At 41.3% G+C, this 18,308-nt stretch overlaps 2 protein-coding genes across 5 annotated transcripts in view; both read left to right on the top strand.

Moving 5' to 3' along the window:
- Positions 1–4,396, top strand: part of LOC109515795 (caspase-3-like) — a 7,284-nt gene extending 2,888 nt beyond the window's left edge. For both annotated transcript variants that reach the window (XM_019869815.1, XM_019869816.1), the window contains exons 3-7: positions 394–542; positions 1,187–1,315; positions 1,572–1,747; positions 3,852–3,972; positions 4,137–4,396. In XM_019869815.1, the coding sequence (XP_019725374.1) occupies positions 394–542; positions 1,187–1,315; positions 1,572–1,747; positions 3,852–3,972; positions 4,137–4,366 (805 nt within the window). In that variant the 3' untranslated portion in view covers positions 4,367–4,396. The remainder of the gene's footprint in view (positions 1–393; positions 543–1,186; positions 1,316–1,571; positions 1,748–3,851; positions 3,973–4,136) is intronic.
- A 1,987-nt stretch (positions 4,397–6,383) lies between these two features.
- On the top strand, positions 6,384–18,107 carry irf2b (interferon regulatory factor 2b). 3 transcript variants are annotated; one of them, XM_019869812.1, is made up of 10 exons: positions 6,389–6,691; positions 8,247–8,309; positions 9,036–9,130; positions 9,994–10,093; positions 11,017–11,193; positions 11,452–11,498; positions 12,964–13,069; positions 13,200–13,349; positions 14,935–14,972; positions 16,287–18,107. In XM_019869812.1, exons 3-10 carry the CDS (start codon positions 9,044–9,046, stop codon positions 16,554–16,556), a joined length of 975 nt encoding a protein of 324 aa, XP_019725371.1. In that variant the 5' UTR covers positions 6,389–6,691; positions 8,247–8,309; positions 9,036–9,043; the 3' UTR covers positions 16,557–18,107. The 3 variants fall into 3 exon arrangements, with proteins under 3 accessions (XP_019725373.1, XP_019725371.1, XP_019725372.1); XM_019869813.1 differs by having other exon boundaries at positions 6,684–6,802; XM_019869814.1 differs by lacking the exon at positions 8,247–8,309 and having other exon boundaries at positions 6,384–6,691.
- The last annotated feature ends 201 nt before the right edge of the window (positions 18,108–18,308 follow it).

Raw genomic sequence — 18,308 nt, forward strand, 5'->3', positions numbered from 1 at the left:
GACCGGTCCCGGTCTGCGGACCGGCGGTTGGGTACCCCTGCTGTAATGGGTTGAGCCATTTCAATTCAAATAACTTTTGAGTGTTTCACAATTAATTTTGTATGTCTTGAAACTGCTAATACTGTAGTTGGAGCTAGTGTATCCACATGTGTATTAAAAAGCTGTCAAACAAACAATGTACATGTATAGCCACGGTTGAAGTTCTATTCCATGAATGGAAAAACAACTGCTGTTCTGAGTCAACTGTCTGACAAAACCACTCAATAGGTTCACTGAACTGCCAAATGGATTTAGAGGGAACATTTGACCTGAAAGCTGTTTAGCAGGTTTCTCAACCTGATCTTCATCACCTTGCATGTTGTTTGCTGCCTCTGACTGTTGATCTCCTTTCAGGAAGAATCCATCCAATGCCAGTAAGAAAGATGAGGAAACAGACTCTGTACCCATCAAAAAAGCCGACAACCCTTTTCAGTACAAGATGGACTACCCACACATGGGAATCTGCCTGATTATCAACAATAAGAACTTCGACCGCAGTACAAGTAAATACGCCCATTAAACCTGTCTGGTGGGCTAATGAATTAGTCCACGGCTGTCTAATTCAGTTCATCGCTACTTTGACAAATGCTTTGTGAATTCATGGTTCAACGTTTATTACTTCCCCGAACTGTCAGTCAGGCCTGCATTTCGACATCGGTATGGCAAGTGTGAAGTAGGGAAAAGCACAGAGGAAATTGTCACATATTTTTTTTCACAGTGATTCAACAGCGTTCTGCGTACAGTATGTCGTTTCAGTTGATGGAGATGTGTGTAGACATTACAGTTGGATGGGGTTACATCAGGTGTTTCTATTTTTTTTTTTTCTCACATGGTCTTCATTGTAGATTTTCACTTTCTGCTGGTGGATTTGGAATGCATCTGCATGATAAATGGTGGGCGTTCACTGTACCGTTCAAAAAGCCAGTATTGATTGCTTTTAGCACTTCAATGATCACATATAAGTAGAATGTCACGGACAAGGTGGAGTTCTACACTAAGGCCAAACTAAAGTGAAAAACAAAAAGATGGGTGGTGCCTTTATTTATAGATATCCAAATCTTCAGCCAAATCCATTTCTTTCTATTCCCCTTTCTTAAGTCCTTCACTTAAAAAAATGGACTGTAATTCTCTTTTTGTATCTTCCCAGGGATGAGCACTCGTAATGGGACGGATGTTGATGCTGCTTTTGCCATGAAGACTTTTTCGGCTCTTGGTTATAAGATCAAAGTGGCCACTGATCAGACTGTAAAGCAAATGAAGAGTCTAATGTTGAGTGGTAATTAAGTTTTATTATTTTCGTTAGTGAGCCGATGTTATCAGCCTAACATGTGTTTGGAAAGTTGAGTGCCGTATAAATCTTGAGCCGATGTTATCAGCCTAACTATAACATGTGTTTGGAAAGTTGAGTGCCGTATAAATCCAGAAGCAAAAACTGCTTGTTTATTTAAAAAAAAATGTCTGTGCTTCTAAATAGGTAGGAATCAAGGCTGGTCAAGTCACTCTGTCTTGTTTCTTTGTGTCTGCGTCTGCAGTATCCCAAGAGGACCATAGCAGCTGTGCGTCATTTGTGTGTGTGTTGCTAAGTCATGGTGAAGAAGGTGTGATTTTTGGAACTGATGGATATGAGTTGCTTGAAAACCTGACCAAACCTTTTAAAGGACATCGTTGCAGCACTCTGGTGGGAAAACCAAAGCTCTTCTTTATCCAGGTTAGTAGATCTTCTGGGCTGTTACGCTGCCAACTTTTTTTTTCCAAAGTATTTTATATGTGTTGATGCAAATGTACGGAAATGTCCCAGGATTGGTTGTTTTTTTTTTCCTTTTGATTTTGTAATTTCAATCTTCTGCACTTTGAATATACCAAAAATATCATGTTGCCATTAAACTCCTCCTTTTGGTTTTATTGTAGCCATTTTTTTTTGCCAATTGACACACATGAAAACCTTTTTTAAAATTTTTTATTTCTGAATTGACTCAATTTGGATAAAGTGGTTTTCAGTCTAGACTCATCTCTTGACCATTTCAGTTGGGGGGGGAGGGGTTGCATGTTTTCTCCATATAATTTATCAATTTACGAACAAGGGAACAATTTCATGTAATATTCTGCAGAGGTGGGTGAACAACTTGCTGAGCAATGCATGCTCAGATAGGCACTGCCCAGTGCAATAAATAAGGGGTGTGACAACATAGGTGATAAAAGGTGCAAAGGGTGAAATCAAAGGCAGGCTAGTTGGAGGACATCCTCTAGTGCTTGGTTCTGCTACTTCTGACATTCTTAATTTCTGAAAAATGTGGTCTATGGCCTACTGCCCTCAAGTGGAGAAAATGAAAGAAGGCTGGTTTAATTTTATAGCCAGTGCATCCCCTCTACTGGCCATACAGAAGAATTACATTTTAAATTCATCAACCATCCATCCATCCATTTTCAAATCGCAGGCTTGTTGGAGCCTATTCCAGCTGTCTTCGGGCAGTAGGCGGGGGACACGCTGAACTGGTTGCCAGCCAATCGCAGGGCACTTGCAGACAAACAACCATTCGCTTTCACAATCACACTTGGGGACAATTTAGAGTTTTCCCATTAGCCTGCCATGCGTGTTGTTGGAATGTGGGAGGAAACCGGAGTACCTGGAGAAAACTCACGCAGGCCCGGGGAACACACAAACTCCACACAGGAAGACTGGAGCCGGAATCAAACCCTGCACCCCTTTACTGTGAGGCCGACGCTCTAATCAGTCGCCCACTGTGTCGTCTTTAAATTTATCAGCGCACACTTACTACTGGCCTGAGAAAGACTGTCCAATATAAGAAAAAAGGCGGAACTGAGAATATATTTAATTAATTATTAACGTTTGTTTTCCAAACCTCGTTTTGCAAACAAACTTCAATATGAAGGGTTAAAAATAAAAATTGATATTTTATACTAACAACAAGCGCAGGTGTTAGGTAACATGCAGTAAAAAAAGCAAAACAAAAAGAAAAAAAAATAAACAAGGCCTGACAAATTCATATCGTTGGATTTCAGGAATCTCTGCCCATTAAGTGAGAAATTAAACATGAAGGAAAACTTTTTCTGCCTATTTTGGAAAATATGTCTCTAAGCCGGGTGACATGGTGGATGACTGGTTAGCACATCAGCTTCACAGAGGTTCAGGGTTCCTCCTACATTCCAAAAACATGCATGGCAGGTTAATGGTACACTGTAACTTGTCCCTAGGCGTGATTGTGCGCACGAATGGTTGTTGGTCTATGCGTGCCCTGTGATTGGCTGGCAACCAGTTCATGGTGTTCCCCGCATACTTCCCGAAGATAGCTGGGATAGGCTCCGACACGCCCGTGACCGTGGTGAGGATAAGCGGATTAGAAAATGGATGGATGGATGGATGTCTGTGAGCCAGCCATCCTGAACTTCCGCCGAAGTCTAATTAACTAATTTACTATTGATATATTTAATTTGCTAGTGGTGACTTTGCTCAGGCTTCATTTGCAGTCCGAATGTGGATGGGTGAACATCTGCGCTGCAGGGAGAATCTCCAGAAGTAACACCACACATGTTGCTAGATTTTGTTGCTAATCATTTCTTTTGGGAAAAAAAAAACAAAAAATAGACGGGTAGATGGGTTGGAAAAGTCTCTAAATAGAGTGAAAAAGTTGCTAAGTTGGCAACGCTCAGTATAACAAAAGCTGTGTGCTGTACTTCTTTGTCAGAACCCCCCTCCCGCCAACAGTGTAATTAAAAAAAAAAAAAAAAAGTATACCCAAACTCATTATGGATGATTTAATTTTATCTGTATTCAAATTTGTATTCTATTTCAGGCATGCCGCGGCTCAGAACTGGATGAGGGAACCGAAATCCAAGCCGACAGCGTGGCGGAGCAAACGTCTGAGAGGATTCCCGTCGAGGCCGACTTCTTGTATGCCTATTCGACAGCCCCAGGTAACCTTCGTCGTGTTCCAAATATAATCAAAATAACATTTTGGCCAGGAATTTTATGAATAATGTTTGAGAAGACTTTGAGAAATGTGAATGTTGAATTTAGAGACACACAACTTGGAGGAAAGGAATAAGTACCATTCCTAACAATGAAAACTTTCCAACAGGCTATTACTCATGGAGGAACACGCAAAACGGTTCCTGGTTCATGCAGGCATTATGTGAGATGTTGCAACGTTTCAGAGGCGAGTTGGAACTGATGCAGATCATGACTCGGGTCAACTACAAGGTGGCAATGCACTTTGAATCCAGCTCCAATGTTCCTGGGTTTACCGGCAAGAAGCAGATTCCCTGCATTGTCTCAATGTTAACCAAAGACCTTTACTTCCCTCAATAAACGATGGCAGTTATTATTGTCTGAAACTACTGAGCAGTAGCAAAATAATTTCAGCTGAGAACCGGAGCCCAATCAGTGTGCTTCTGTATTTTCATTTTACACTACTCGTATTCATTGATAAAGTTTTTACCTATTTTTCTTTTTAGTCAACTGTCCATATAGCTTGATGTTAAACAAATTGCACTTCAAAGGGAAATAGTGATGTGTGAAAGCATAGTCATTTGTTTTTGTTTTTTTTCTTTTTGGGTCACTATCTGGTTTGAACATTTCACAACACAATTTAAAGCGCTTCCATTAGGATGCCAATACAGTAAGTCAATTTATATATTTTTTTAAGGGAGAGACAACAAAGTCAAGTTCTTTATAAATAATCTTGGGAAATTCCTTGTATCGAAGGAGACACCTGGCCGTTTTCACACATGAAAGTGTGGCATTGTCAATGAATACTGGGGGGAGGTATACACACACTTCATTCATTCATTCAGAGTGGGAAGTCTGCCTGTTGTCCACTAAAATGTTAACATTTATTTTTGATGTGAAATAAAATTATGGATACAGATTGACTGTTGTGTTTTTTTTTCTTTTTTTACATTTATTAATTGCCAATTTTTTTTTCTGCATGATTCGTTTTCATTTATCATGCTGTATTCCATTAAGCTACTGTAATTCATAAAAATGTACAACGGTAGGCCAAATCCTAGTTTTAAACCGTCAACTCAAAAAGAGGTTGGTACACAGACACACCGGTATGAAAGGATTAAGTAAAATTCCATTCTCATTAGTTTGAAGTTCATTTGGTGATCATTGTCGGTTTTTCCGTTTTTCATAAAAGGCTACCAACAATTTTGCGTGTGTGTGTGTGTGTGTGTGTGTGTGTGTGTGTGTGCGCGCAAAGAAGCGCAAACTGTTGGCTCGGTTTGTTCTGGGGCTGCTTTGCTAAATCCGGCACAAAGTGTCTTCCGTCTATCCAGGCTGCAATGACATTTTACGATTATTGACACCCTCTTGAGTGAATTGTGCTACCCAGTGTCAGAAAACTTTGACGCAGTTGCATGTGTATTCTGACAGGATGAAGACACAAACACACAGCTAACAAACAACATGCTGATCAGTCAAACACAGTGCCACCAAAAATAAAACAAAACCTGATTTTCATTGGTTAATATTCAATACAATGTCCAATAAATGTGTGTATGGCATCCATTGCCATTCATTCAACAGAATAAGTTATGGCTCCCTGAAAGTTTACCAGCTTTGTTGTTTCATTAAACATGAAAGGGCAAATGGCGGCCACATTGGGTTGGCCCCATTGATTAATCCCCCCGCCCCCCCGCCAAAAAAACCCGAAACAAAACATTTTTAAATAAAACTTAAAATATACATGTATATGCATTTTGAAAAATCAGTGAATATGTGGAATCGCGGGTATCAACAACGTGAGTAAGCCTAATATCTTTTTGGAAGATTCGGAATGATATGCAGAACAAACACAGTAAATCAATAATATCAAAATTTTGAGAGAGATGATTTTTGTGTTGCCTTGCAGTTACCTAATATTGGTTTGTTGCGCCATGAATGGCGGTATGCAAGAGATTCCTTTGCACTGAGAAAGAGAAAAAAATTGGTTCGTGGATCTTTTGCACATGCATTTACATTTTCATTTAGCATACGCAGAAGAGTATACAGTACTTGCATTATTACAAAAGGTTAAAGTATTTGCTGTCATTCCATAACATGGGGCCTAATCTATTGGTTGGAATGTGCTGGTGAATTGTCGCAATGAATGTAAAAGGGATGTTAGTCTTGCTTTCATTTCCTGCAACATTGATCCTGAAAGCAGAGTGCGGCTGCAGAGCGACTGCAACTGAGGAAGTGAAAATGAAATCCAGTACAAAGATCGTCTGTGCTCGTTCGACGGCGCATCTGGCAGGGGATTTTGCACTGTTTATAACTCATGATGACGCTTGAGCAGCTTTATTTTGAAACAGCTTAACTAGGTAGACGGCACAATACGTGTATTTGGAAAAATATTTGATGAAAACCGCTTGGTGTGCAACGTCAAAAAGGAGCACAGTGAGCCATCTGTTGCCGATAGATATTGGGGGCGACACACTTCCGCGTTGGCGAGTGGGTAGGTAGGAGGGGGGTTTCCAAGTGGAGCCCCCGCTATCCGAGCTAACCTTGTTTTGCTTTCGCTCTGGACCAGAAACAAAACCTATCGGCGCTCTCACTTTCCCTTTTCTACGAAAGCCCACAACCCAGTTGAAATTCCACCCCCCAGCAGTGGTGCATGTTATTCTGACAGAAGCGTCCCAAACTTGACAGGTAACACAATTTCCGCATATTAGCACCACCGCTGCCGCTGCTGTTGCTGCTGCCTGTTACTTGTGACAGACTTCTCCTGCGGGCTTGCCGTGACGGATCCTTGCTCGCCTTGTAAGCGAAAGTACTCGTTTTACCCTCGCTTTTGTTTACGTGTACTGGCTTTTATTTTCACTTTTGGCTCAGCTTGTTTTCTTCTGGCATTTGAGGAGTGACTGGTAGTGGTCATTGCTCTTGATATAGACTCCTATTTTATTTAGGCTTGTGAGTGTCGTTGTCGATTTCGTGAAATGTGAACTTTGCAAGTAGCTTTTTCCCATTTAAAACAAATGCACACCACTGTTTTGACACATCTTACGTAACTCGGGTGTGTTTGAGTTTACTGTGTTTCTGTGCAAAGGAACGGTATCTGTAGCCAAGTTAAATGGTTTTTGAAACTTCTGCGCTGGTGTATTTATTTAATCTGCACCACTTCTTTTGCAAGAAAAGTAAATGTCCCACATTGTGCAATATGCCAACTCGCCGTGGTTCAAATCAGCAAAGCGTTAGTTAATGGTTAAACCATTATTGTGCCGTTCTGAAGATCAGTACTTTTATAAATCTAGCTCTGTGATTTTGAAAAGATACAGTTAATATATGTACTGCAGCCATGATGATGGGGTTTCACCCTGTTTGACCTGTTCAGTTGGCATGCTGTACCACTCGCTGGGAGTGCCACTGGCTTATCTGGCCTGACGGACTGTGATCAGATCACGTTACACATAAATAACAACGTTGTTTTTAAATCAAATTCAGTGTGCACGGCGTTAAACTCCACAACTGTTTGTTATTTTCCAGTTGATTCATAATTATATTTTAATAACGACAAGCATTTGCATGCACGTGTCAAACTCAAGGCTTGTGGTCATCAAGTAATTTTTTGTGGCCCATTAAAGTCTCTTGCTATGTATTATTTATTTATTTATTTCATGCTGGTGTAATTTTTTTCTCCCCACCAAGTCACCATTTCAACAAAAAATGAACAACCATTCATCCATTATCCAAACCACTTATCCTCACTAGGGTCACAGATGTGCTGGAGCCAGGCGCCTTTGGGCAGTAGGGAGGGAACACGTGGTTGCCAGTCAATCACAGGCCACACATAGACAAACAACCATCCGCACTCACACTTAGGGACAATTTCGAGTGTTCCATTCACTTTCCATGCATGTTTTTGGAATGTGGGAGGGAACGTGAGTGCCCGGAGAAAACCCACGCAGGCACAGGGAGAACATGCAAACTCCACACAGGAAGGCTGGAGCCTGGAATCGCACCACAGACCTCTGCACTGTGAGGTGGCTGTGCTAACCAGACATGCTAACCAGTCCTCTGCCCTAAATTGATCGTTTTTATTTAGAATTGGCAGCTGTAAGGGGAATCAGAAAATAATCTTTTCAATATTAGTTCTGGGGTCAATAGTTGTTGTATTTTGATTTTTGGTAATTAATCCAAAAATCTCCATGATTTCACAGTGAAAATTGCTAACTTAACACATTTCCTGTTCCATTACATGGGCAAGACTCAAGCGTGGCCGGAAGCAGCTTCACCTCACCTCAGATTGCGCAATCCTTCACTTGAGGAGGTTTGTCACGGGCAAGTCCCTGTTTCTGTCTCTCTTCACATCTTCATTCTAATGTTGTCAGACACTTTTAATATGGACTCTCATATTCCATAGTCAGGCTGATGTGGTTATTATTTGTGTGTTATATATTTAGTTTTGCTCAGTGCTTTAAGTGCCAAGAAAAGATACAACAAAATCGAATAATAATAATCAATAATATGCATATTATGTATAAATGATGTATCCAACAACTGGTTCATGCATCTTTATTTTCTCATCACTAATTAGCATGTCTGCCTCACAGTTTTGAGGTTTGGCATTCAAATCTTGGTTCTGTGTGGCGTTTACATGATCTCCATATGCTTGTGTGGGTTTTGTCTGGTTACTCTGGCTTCCTCCCGCATGACCAAAACTTTCAAGTTTGGCTCATGGAAGACAAAAGTGCTCATAGGTGTGAGTGTGAGTGAATGGTTGCCTGTGTGCCCTACGATTGGCTGGCACCCAGTCCACAGTGTATGCCGCCTCTCGCCCAAATTGAGCTTGGATAAGCTCTGGCTCACCTGCAACCCCGATAAGGACGAGCTCGACTGAAAATACATAGAGGTCGAACTGTGTCCTTCATAAAACCTTGAACTGAACATTTGAACATTCTTCGTGTTTGTCATTGTCAACTACGCTTTGCACACAGATGCCCCAGAAACTGTACCTTCAATACATTTCAATGTGAATGTGTATACCTGTGTTCAGATCCCACAATGCCTGTAGATAGAATGAGGATGCGGCCATGGCTGGAGGAACAGATCAATTCCTGCCAGATACCAGGCCTCAAATGGGTTAACAAAGTAAGTACCTTCATTGGCACACATCCTCTAAGAGAAAGCACTTTCAAGAATTGGTTGACTGAAAGCTATTGAAGTGACAAATCACGATTGTACAGTTGGACTGAATGATTCGAGGAAAAGATTGAATTGTGACTTTTCTGAAAGGTGGTGCAATTTCGATTTCATTCATGATGTTCTTCAAATCAAGCTTCCGCGCAATCTTCACTCTGTACTGGGTGTAACATTTACAAACGTGGCAGAAAATGACATCACAGCATGAAAACATTAAAAGCTCGTACTCTAATAATGCAAGGAGACGAAAGAGGCCGTGTGAGGGAGGCGGTCCTTCACCAAGGTTTTAAAAATGGTTCAAGACATCAAGACATGCTGCTTGCTGTCATTCATGTATAAATATGCACCTTTGTGTAATAGTGTTCAATACCACTTTTTTCAGACTGATACAGATATGAGTATTTACTCTTGAGTACTTACCAATACCAAGTACCAATATCACTCGTACTTAGGATACATAACATTTCAATTAACACAATGACAGATAATTCTGAACAAAGATCTTTATTTCTGTCCGACACGCATGATGATTCACCGATGTGTGAAATGGCTACATTGTAGCACCAATTAATGGCGGGCAAAACTGACTTTTTTAACCAGCTCAGAGCTGATAGGTTAGCGTCCACGATTAGCTTGCCACTTCTGATTTGTGAGCTTGGGGTGGATCAGAGTGAGACAGCTTTGATGAACACGAAATCACGTCCCAAAATGATAACTCGTTCAGTTCTGTTGTCCATTGTACTTTGGGTAAATGTGCCAAAAAAAAAATCCTCAAACCTTTGGTGATGGTGATTAGTGATATTTATCTCTAGGAAAAAAGGATCTTCCAGATCCCTTGGATGCATGCTGCTCGCCACGGCTGGGACTTGGAGAAAGATGCTCCTCTCTTCATGAGATGGGCCATGCATACTGGTAATCACTCTAGCTTTTTCTTTTGTCGGTACTGAAAGTAAAACCTGGTACAAAACTACATTTATGTTAGTGTCATTTGACATATTTAGGGCTAAGCACCTTAATTAAATGATAAACAACATACATTTTTAAAATTCTTTTTAAAAAAAAAAGCTGAGCAGTAATGGGACATTGTGATTTCCTTGGCATATTGTCAAAGTGATCATTTGAAAATGCAAAGGGATGCAGATATCTATATCAATAAAAGGTTGCATATTGGAATGTATCTGTTTCCTGCTTTCTTAATTCATGGCTAATAATTATTGTGAGAAATCATGAACATGACCAGGGCCTTTATTTCCATGAATATCCATACATTCATTTTCTTTACCGCTTATCTTCGTTAGGGTTGTAGGCATGGCTGCCTAATAAAAGCTAATTTGAGCAAAAGTTTCAATCAAACTAGTAGCCCTTTGCGTTCATCCTGACTGAAGAAGTAGCTTTCTGGTTTCAAAAAGTTGATTGACCCCTGGTTTACAAACACAAATTTTAAGTGACAAAGGCTGGGTTCCTTTTTGAAAGCAGCTAAAACCATTTGCTGCAATGTTGAACTGATGCGTTCGATGAACAGGGACCAAACAGTATTCCAAACAGGAGTACTTTAATTATTTATAGTATTAAATGCGAGACAAATTACTATTGTTGCTCTTTTTTGAGGGGGGGGGGTGTCAAATGAAGCACTTTACATCCTAATTAAGTAATAGGGCCAAGTTTTTCTTCACAATACTCATTGGGGGTAGGGGTCTGAGGTGGGGGGTTGGGGGGATATTTTGGGGGTAATTATTCAGGGAGTAGCTGGAGTAAATAAAATGCTTATTTTGATAAATACATGATAAATTGTGACTATGTGACTTGATGCTATGCTCTCATCTGTGTACGTGCAGGTAAGTACCAGCCAGGAAAAGACCGTCCAGATCCAAAGACTTGGAAGGCAAATTTCCGCTGTGCCATGAACAGCCTGCCTGATATCGAGGAGGTGAAGGATAAAAGCAACAAAAAAGGAACGAATGCCTTCAGAGTCTATAAGATGCTGTCATCTTCGGAGAGAAGTATACGGAAAGGTCAGTGTTGCTGCTGGTCATCGAGGATTTGGCCTGTTTTTTAAAGTGTGAGCTCTTACTACTCAGTGGTTCAAAAAGGTTCAAACTGGATTTCTGTGCGATGTTAGAGGTTTACTTTTCTCAAATTCTGGTCTAATCCAGAATCAAAGTCTTATGGTGCATTTGACATTGGCATTTCACTGTAATTCATTTGCTTTACATGAAGGAAAGGATGTGGCTTTTCCTTGAATATCTGTTTTCCTCTGGATATGCATTTAGGGAAGAAGAGGAGCAACAAAGAGAGTGGGCCCAAAGGAATTAAAGAGGTAGCTAAAACACAAACATCAGGGTTTTTTCCTGGCTCAAATTGAGGCAGAGGTGGTACCATCCTGACCATGCGTCGAGACGTGAACGTATTCTATAAATTCAACGGACTCACTTTCTTTGACAGGAAACATACTTTAAGAGTTCCAATAAGAATATGACTGTTATCATGTTGAAGCATTTGTTTCTTAAAACTTGCCTGATAAAGGCCTCTTCTCAGTGTCCACAAACTCTTGGGTAAGGATTCATAAAGTGCACTCACAAGTCCCGCAAGGTGAAAAAGTGCAGTGGAAAGGGAAAAAAAAAAGTCAAGAGAGTAAACGCACAAGTGAGCACTGTAGTGTATGACTTGAAGCAAGCTAACAGGGCTAACGTCATCCGGCCATAAGTCAGAAGTGAGGCTCGTGTCCGTATTTCCTTCTGTCGGGGTATGCAGACGCATGACACCTCCTGTCTTAGAAGATAGTGGCGGCTCGGAAGTCTAAACTGTACGCGCCGAGTGGTTTAGTAGCCCGCGAAAGTCAAGTCGATGCTAAAAGGTTGGTCGCCAAGTGCCCACAACGTCATTGGTGAAATCAGATCGCATCATTTGAGCCATTGGCTCCTCTTTGGCAAAAGGTTTGCACTTTTACTTTTTGACAGCGCAGCCGTCTTCGTTAGCTTTCAGAACGCCGTCGTACCGTTGACTGTCCTTTTTTTTTTTTTTTTTTTTTTTTTTAATGTTATTAGATTTATTGACAAGACCTCGTCATTCTGACATTTATCGTGCATCCTGAGTTTGCGGTGTGTTTTGGGGCGGCACTTGAACCGATGCTTCAGGTCTTTCTTGTGCGGTGCTGTTGATATAGCGCCTCCATTGTGGCGGAGCGCTGCAACTGCAGTTAAAATACAAAGCTGCCGCAGAGGGACATCGATCCCACAATCAGCACAGAAGGAGCTTTCTGCTGGGTTGAGCGACATCAATCGGTCTGGTTGGGGGCGGCCGCCACACAATTTTGAATGCAGGAAAAACCCTGGACATGCAACACACAGCATTGTCAAGACAGCAGTGTATTTTTTTTTGCACACAACAACAAGATGCTGAAAATTAACTCACTGGCAAAACTACTTTTTTTTTTTTTTTTATTACATCCAAAACACACTCTATTACACTATAGTTTGCTGACCACAACTAATAGCACCGCTACAGAAGTGTCGCATGTATGTCCAGTCAGACTGTGCTAATCTGGAACTGTAATTGACACATGATGACCTGCTTGTTCAAATGGTCACTGTATCTTTTATCAGGTCACTGCTGTGGTAAGGTTGGCGTTTCACATTGTCTCAGTCAGTGTTCAGCGCTGTGATGTTCTTGCGTTTCGGTCATCCGTTGGGATGACGCCGACACAGTTGAATCGACTCTTAGCCATTTAAATACTGACTTCCTGTCTTTATCCCCCACCACTCACCCTACTCGCTCTCTCTCAGGGAGCGTCTCCGTCTTTTGACAGCGCCCCTCTTCTCTTTCATGTACAAGTTGACGACTTCAAACAAGAACGGCAGGATGAAGTTGAGATGCCCCACACAACCCAAGGTGCCTCGGCTTGTGTTAAGTTGTACTTTAAGTGCCGACATACCACATCTTGAATACTTGCACATTTGCAGAATATGTAGTTTTGCTTTCCAAGAAGAGTCACACTGATATCTTCTGTGTCCATGTGCAGATATTTCTGGTGAAGAAGAACATGTGATTTCAAACGACCTCTTACCATTTGTCTGCCAGACAATTGAAGTGAAAACAGAGAATGAAGAGGAGTCCGTGAGCTCCTCCCACTTGTACCCTTTTCAAATCTCTCCTGTGTCTTCATTTGGCGGTGAGTAGGCACACAGGCACGTCACATCTCTCCAAATTTGTGGGACACTTACAAGTAGATTTGTGATGTGGAATAAGGTTTCCGAAATCTGAACCGAAATTAAGCAACACATGCTACTACTCTGCTATAATGTTGTTCACCAACGTTCCTGATCTTCTCAACCGTAATAGCCGATGCTAGCGAGGCTAACTACTATTCTTATCCACAACCAGCTTATTTCCATACTCTCAGACCCACACAGATTTTTGAAGGCATGTTTCGCCTTGTTGGTCGGAGGGTTAAACTCGGGTGACGGCAGCAGACTGCCGAGTTGAAAGTTGTCTGTACATTGGCCGAGTGGTAGATGAGACGTCAAAACTGTGATCAGCGATTAGTCCACTTCAAACTTTCTATGTCAACGTGTTGTAGTGAAATCGACAAGGTGACTGATGGGTTCAACACCCAGTGAACGGTGCTTCACAAAATCCTGAAAAAGAAGCACAGTGAGAGAAATCAGCGATACTGTAGCTCACTGGTGTCAAACTCAAGACCTTGGGGCCAGATCTGGCCCACCACATCGTTTTATCTGGCCCTCGAAAGCAAACCAAATATGTCAACTTCCATGATGCTTGCTAAAAACATGCAACATTTCAAATTCTCATATGTCATGAATAACAGATATTGTAAGAATTTTCTTTTTACCAAACCTCTCATTAGACTCACTTAAAGAGCAGTTGAATAAACCATTATTTGTGACTTCTTGATATGGTTTGACAGATAGAACGGCCCTCCAAGGGAAACGGTGACTACAATGTGGCCTGTGACAAAAAAATGAGATTGACACCCGTGAATAATTGCCAAACACTGAGACATAATCAATTAGCAAATTGGCAGTGACTCTTGAGTGTACTGTTGATGCCACAGTGGCGTTTCTCGATTGTTCTTTTATTTATAAAGCATTAACAACATGTGCATGAGACGGATCGCGTGGTTCTCTTTAATGGTTTGTATTATTGTTTATGCGAACACAAGGGAAAAAAAAAAACATGGTCTATTGTCCATGATTATCAAGTTACATAATTCATTCTTTTTGTCAGCAGAGTCTCTATAGCATTCGTCTTATCTTATCTAAAGCTGGGAACAGAGTGCTCATGCTTGTGAAACAGACCATAACTGCTTAACAGCAGTTTTGTGTTCTCAGCTCGGAGCAATAAGCCAACTGTGAAATGAACTTATCATTGCGACAACCTCAACTATACAGTTTCTTGAAGCCCAACATACTATGTCATTTCTGAAGTGGATTACAGAATTGATTTTCTCTATTTTTGGTTGCAGTTCTCATCTGCTTGCTAATCTAACCAGTCATTCTAAGCACAGCCGAGTCGATCACTTTTCAGCTGTTATCAGTTCGTCCTTACTGCTTCTTTCAATGTTGTCTGATTGATGATTGATAGGGGGTGACGATACGGGGTTTGAATCTGTCCTTTTTGTCACTGTTTTGTTGTTTTGGAAAATCAGAGTTCCAGTTGTGTTTTCTTCATTCTGCGGTGCTTGGTTCAAAATGCGCCATTTACTGTGTGCAAATTTTAATTTGGTCTCTTTACAGGGAGTGACACAGACAGCGACATTGAGGACACCCAACAGGTGAGTCGACTGTTCTACACAAATGCAAACACACACACACACACACACACACACACACACACGCAGGCATGTATGCGCGCGCGCACAGACGCGCACCCACACATGCACACCCACGGGATGGCCTTGGCTACGAACTCTGAGTATCAAACATTAACAGGCTTGTTTTATAGTCCAATGTACCTGAATCGAATGGAACACACAGAGGTATGCACAAACAGATTAAATTGCCCTCAGGACCCCCATTTCTCCATAAATTGGATTTCTGTCCATTTGCAGTGCTGAAGTGATAATAACAGTAAACATGGAAAAAAGTAAGTACAGCTGTGACTGAGCGTGCCGTCTCAAGCTGTGTGACTCGTATGCCGCGCGCGATTTATAACCTTGAAATATCGTATCGTCGGGAATGTAGTAAAGCAAAAATACCCTAAACTAGGGATGGCTCGGGATGATTACCTGATCGGAAATCAGGACCAATCACGAGATTGTCAACTGACCGAGGTATCGAGTGAAAAAGATGGCTTTTATTCATTTTCGAACCATTTCAAGCTCAAAACCCCACAAAATGAATCCAAATGTACAAACATCTTGCCCAATAAAACATTGTGGCTTCTTTTTATACAACACAATGTTCTGATCTTTTTAAATAAATATTTTTATTATTATAATCGTTGGTATAGCGGAGCAGTCAGTGATGCCAACAGAGCCGCAGGCACACACACACAGACACATCTCCTCCCCTGCGCTCAGCTCCTCCCCAGGCAGCGGCAGAGTGGCGGTTTTGACTTTATAGATTGTTTGGTGGGAGGAAAGCTACTCCTAAACACGGCTGCCTTGCCTGATATAAAGAAGCCTCCTAGCTAAGTGTCATACTCGAAGAGTTGAGAGCACGGCAGACAGGTTTGTGACAGGTGTGACACGTCAAAATGACATAACTTCAAATAGAAGTCAAATTATTTGGTGACAAGCAAGCTTGTTTCCCACTGGTTGCATTCAAGCAAAGTCATAAATCGATAGTGTCGTTTCAAATGGGACAAGTCACGGACGTACCCAACAACTAGGTAGTCGCGGGAACTTCTAGTTTTAGAATCGGACTCGGGTGATTAAAAAGCGTGATGGGGACATCGCTACCTTGTATTTAAGAATTACAAAATAAAATACAAGTTTCAAACCATGCCATCATTGAACCGGACAATTAGACAGCACAATTTTATCCCAGTCTGTCAGCAAGTCAGAAATGCCCACCATGCATATGTATGTCTACTCACAGTACTTTCACCATCCTTGTCATTTTCGTCCTTTTGCTGTGACTCACAGGGTGTCAATCCAGCCTGGAGGCTGGATCATGGCAGGTCAGTTCTGAGGTTGTCTCCCTCTTCCCTACCTGGCATGGCCACCTTCGTTAGAGGGAGCAAGCCTTGCTGCAGAATCACCACCACGCGAGACCCCGACCCGCTCATCAGCTATCACCCCGACGGCTGGCCAACGCCCTACAGCCAGAACTCCCTCACGTCTTCCATACCCAGCCACACTCACGAGATGCGGGCCAGTGTAATTATGAAAACCTCAGATGTCACCTCCTCCTAACCTCAAGACGACAAGTTCCTACTTTTATTTAAGTCAGACATTACCAAGCAGCGATTGTTGGGCCATCATTGATTGGCGAGCACATTGCCGCGTTTCTGCATCTTTGCCACAAAGATGCCCTGTTTGAATTCGTCTTCTGCCATTCTCTGCAAATGCACTGCTGACATTCAAGACAATACACAGGCATTTTGGTTTACTTGGCATCATAACCATTGGAGCTGCGTGGACGCGCGTCTTTCATGTAGGGAGGTGGCTGGAAGTCAGTGTATTAATTACAGTTACAATAATTATGATCATAATTACCTTTTGAATGCATTATTTGCAAACATTTTGAATGTCATTCTTTACTACAGCCTTTTTGACACTTTGAGCTCGAGATCCAAATGAGAAAATATTTCTCGCGGCTCCTAAAAATCTGAATTTAATATTGATGCATTGACGATAAATAAAACAACAGATTAGAAGAAGACAACAGAACAACATATTCCAGCAAACATGAATCAAAAAGCATTTGCTGAAGTTGACAGTCTTTGTCTTACACACACAAAGGTAACCTCAAATCTTTTTTAGGTCCCTACCCTGAATTTGGGATTGGCTGTAGGATTGTGAAATCTCTGATTGGCAGCGACCTATGCGCTTACCAAAACATGACGCATCAAATTTAAATTCTGTGTGACTCAACCCATTGCTTCATGAACGTTGTTAGTCGGCGGTAGAATAATCGACTCTAAACAAGTGCGATTTAAAACAGCAGTTTGGTGGCAGTATGCAGCACGCATAGAACCAGTTTGACGAGCTTGTATTCATTCCTCCAGTTCATACCTGTCATAAGATATGCCTTCGTATAGCACAATTCATATCTTTTCAATACAGCAGTTCTGCCATGGCGACTCCCCACAGAAAGGTTTTAAAATTACCAAGCAAGCTGAATATGAATTGTAGCAATTATATATAAATATAAATAAAACTTACTTCATCGTGTAAATCCAATTTCATAGATATGCAAAGCACTGTGCTGTTCTTTTGATTGAAAGCACGTTAAGTTGTTTAATGACCACTGTGAACAGCAGCAAACTGCACGCAGAGCCTGTTCAAGCGTTCATGTGAACGCCTGTCTGTTGTTTTAGGATGCACTTGAAGTGTTTTGAAACCTCTCAATTTTACTTAATGTGAAGGAAAAAAAACCCTTTTGTTTTTATGAAGACACAACCAAAAACTCACTTTGTTCAAATGCTTTGTACTGCAAGTTTTAACTGCAATGTCATCAAAGTATTGCGTGGTTGTTCATAGTTGCTGTTGTGCAAAATATGCTAGAAAGAAATTAATTCAGGGAATATAATCTGTCACAACTTTTTGTATTGCTACCCAGATGCCGTGCAAAATTTGTTCCATGTATGTGGGCCTACTCGCACTTGGGAATCATACCATGCTTGCAATGTAGACGGTCTTTTACGTACGGATTTACTCATACAGGTGCACTCAAAGTTATTCAAACGCCGTTGCAAAAGGTTACAAACGTACAATAGTTTGTAAAGAACCAATGAAAAAAAACTTTTGATAGAGGAACACAACTAATATTACTAGCGAGCATGATGTGACTAATATAATTTTGTACAGCTCGAAAATACAGTTTTAACCGAGGAGTGAACTAAGGTAGTCTCATGGTCAGCATAGAACAGGATGTGAATTTGCCCTGAAGTGCAATGCAATGGCATCATTGCTGTTTGTTTGCATACTTTTGAGCCTCTGAGA

Source organism: Hippocampus comes, unplaced genomic scaffold (assembly GCF_001891065.2).
Source record: "Hippocampus comes isolate QL1 unplaced genomic scaffold, H_comes_QL1_v1.1 scaffold9, whole genome shotgun sequence".
In the NCBI taxonomy this organism is placed as follows: domain Eukaryota; kingdom Metazoa; phylum Chordata; class Actinopteri; order Syngnathiformes; family Syngnathidae; genus Hippocampus; species Hippocampus comes.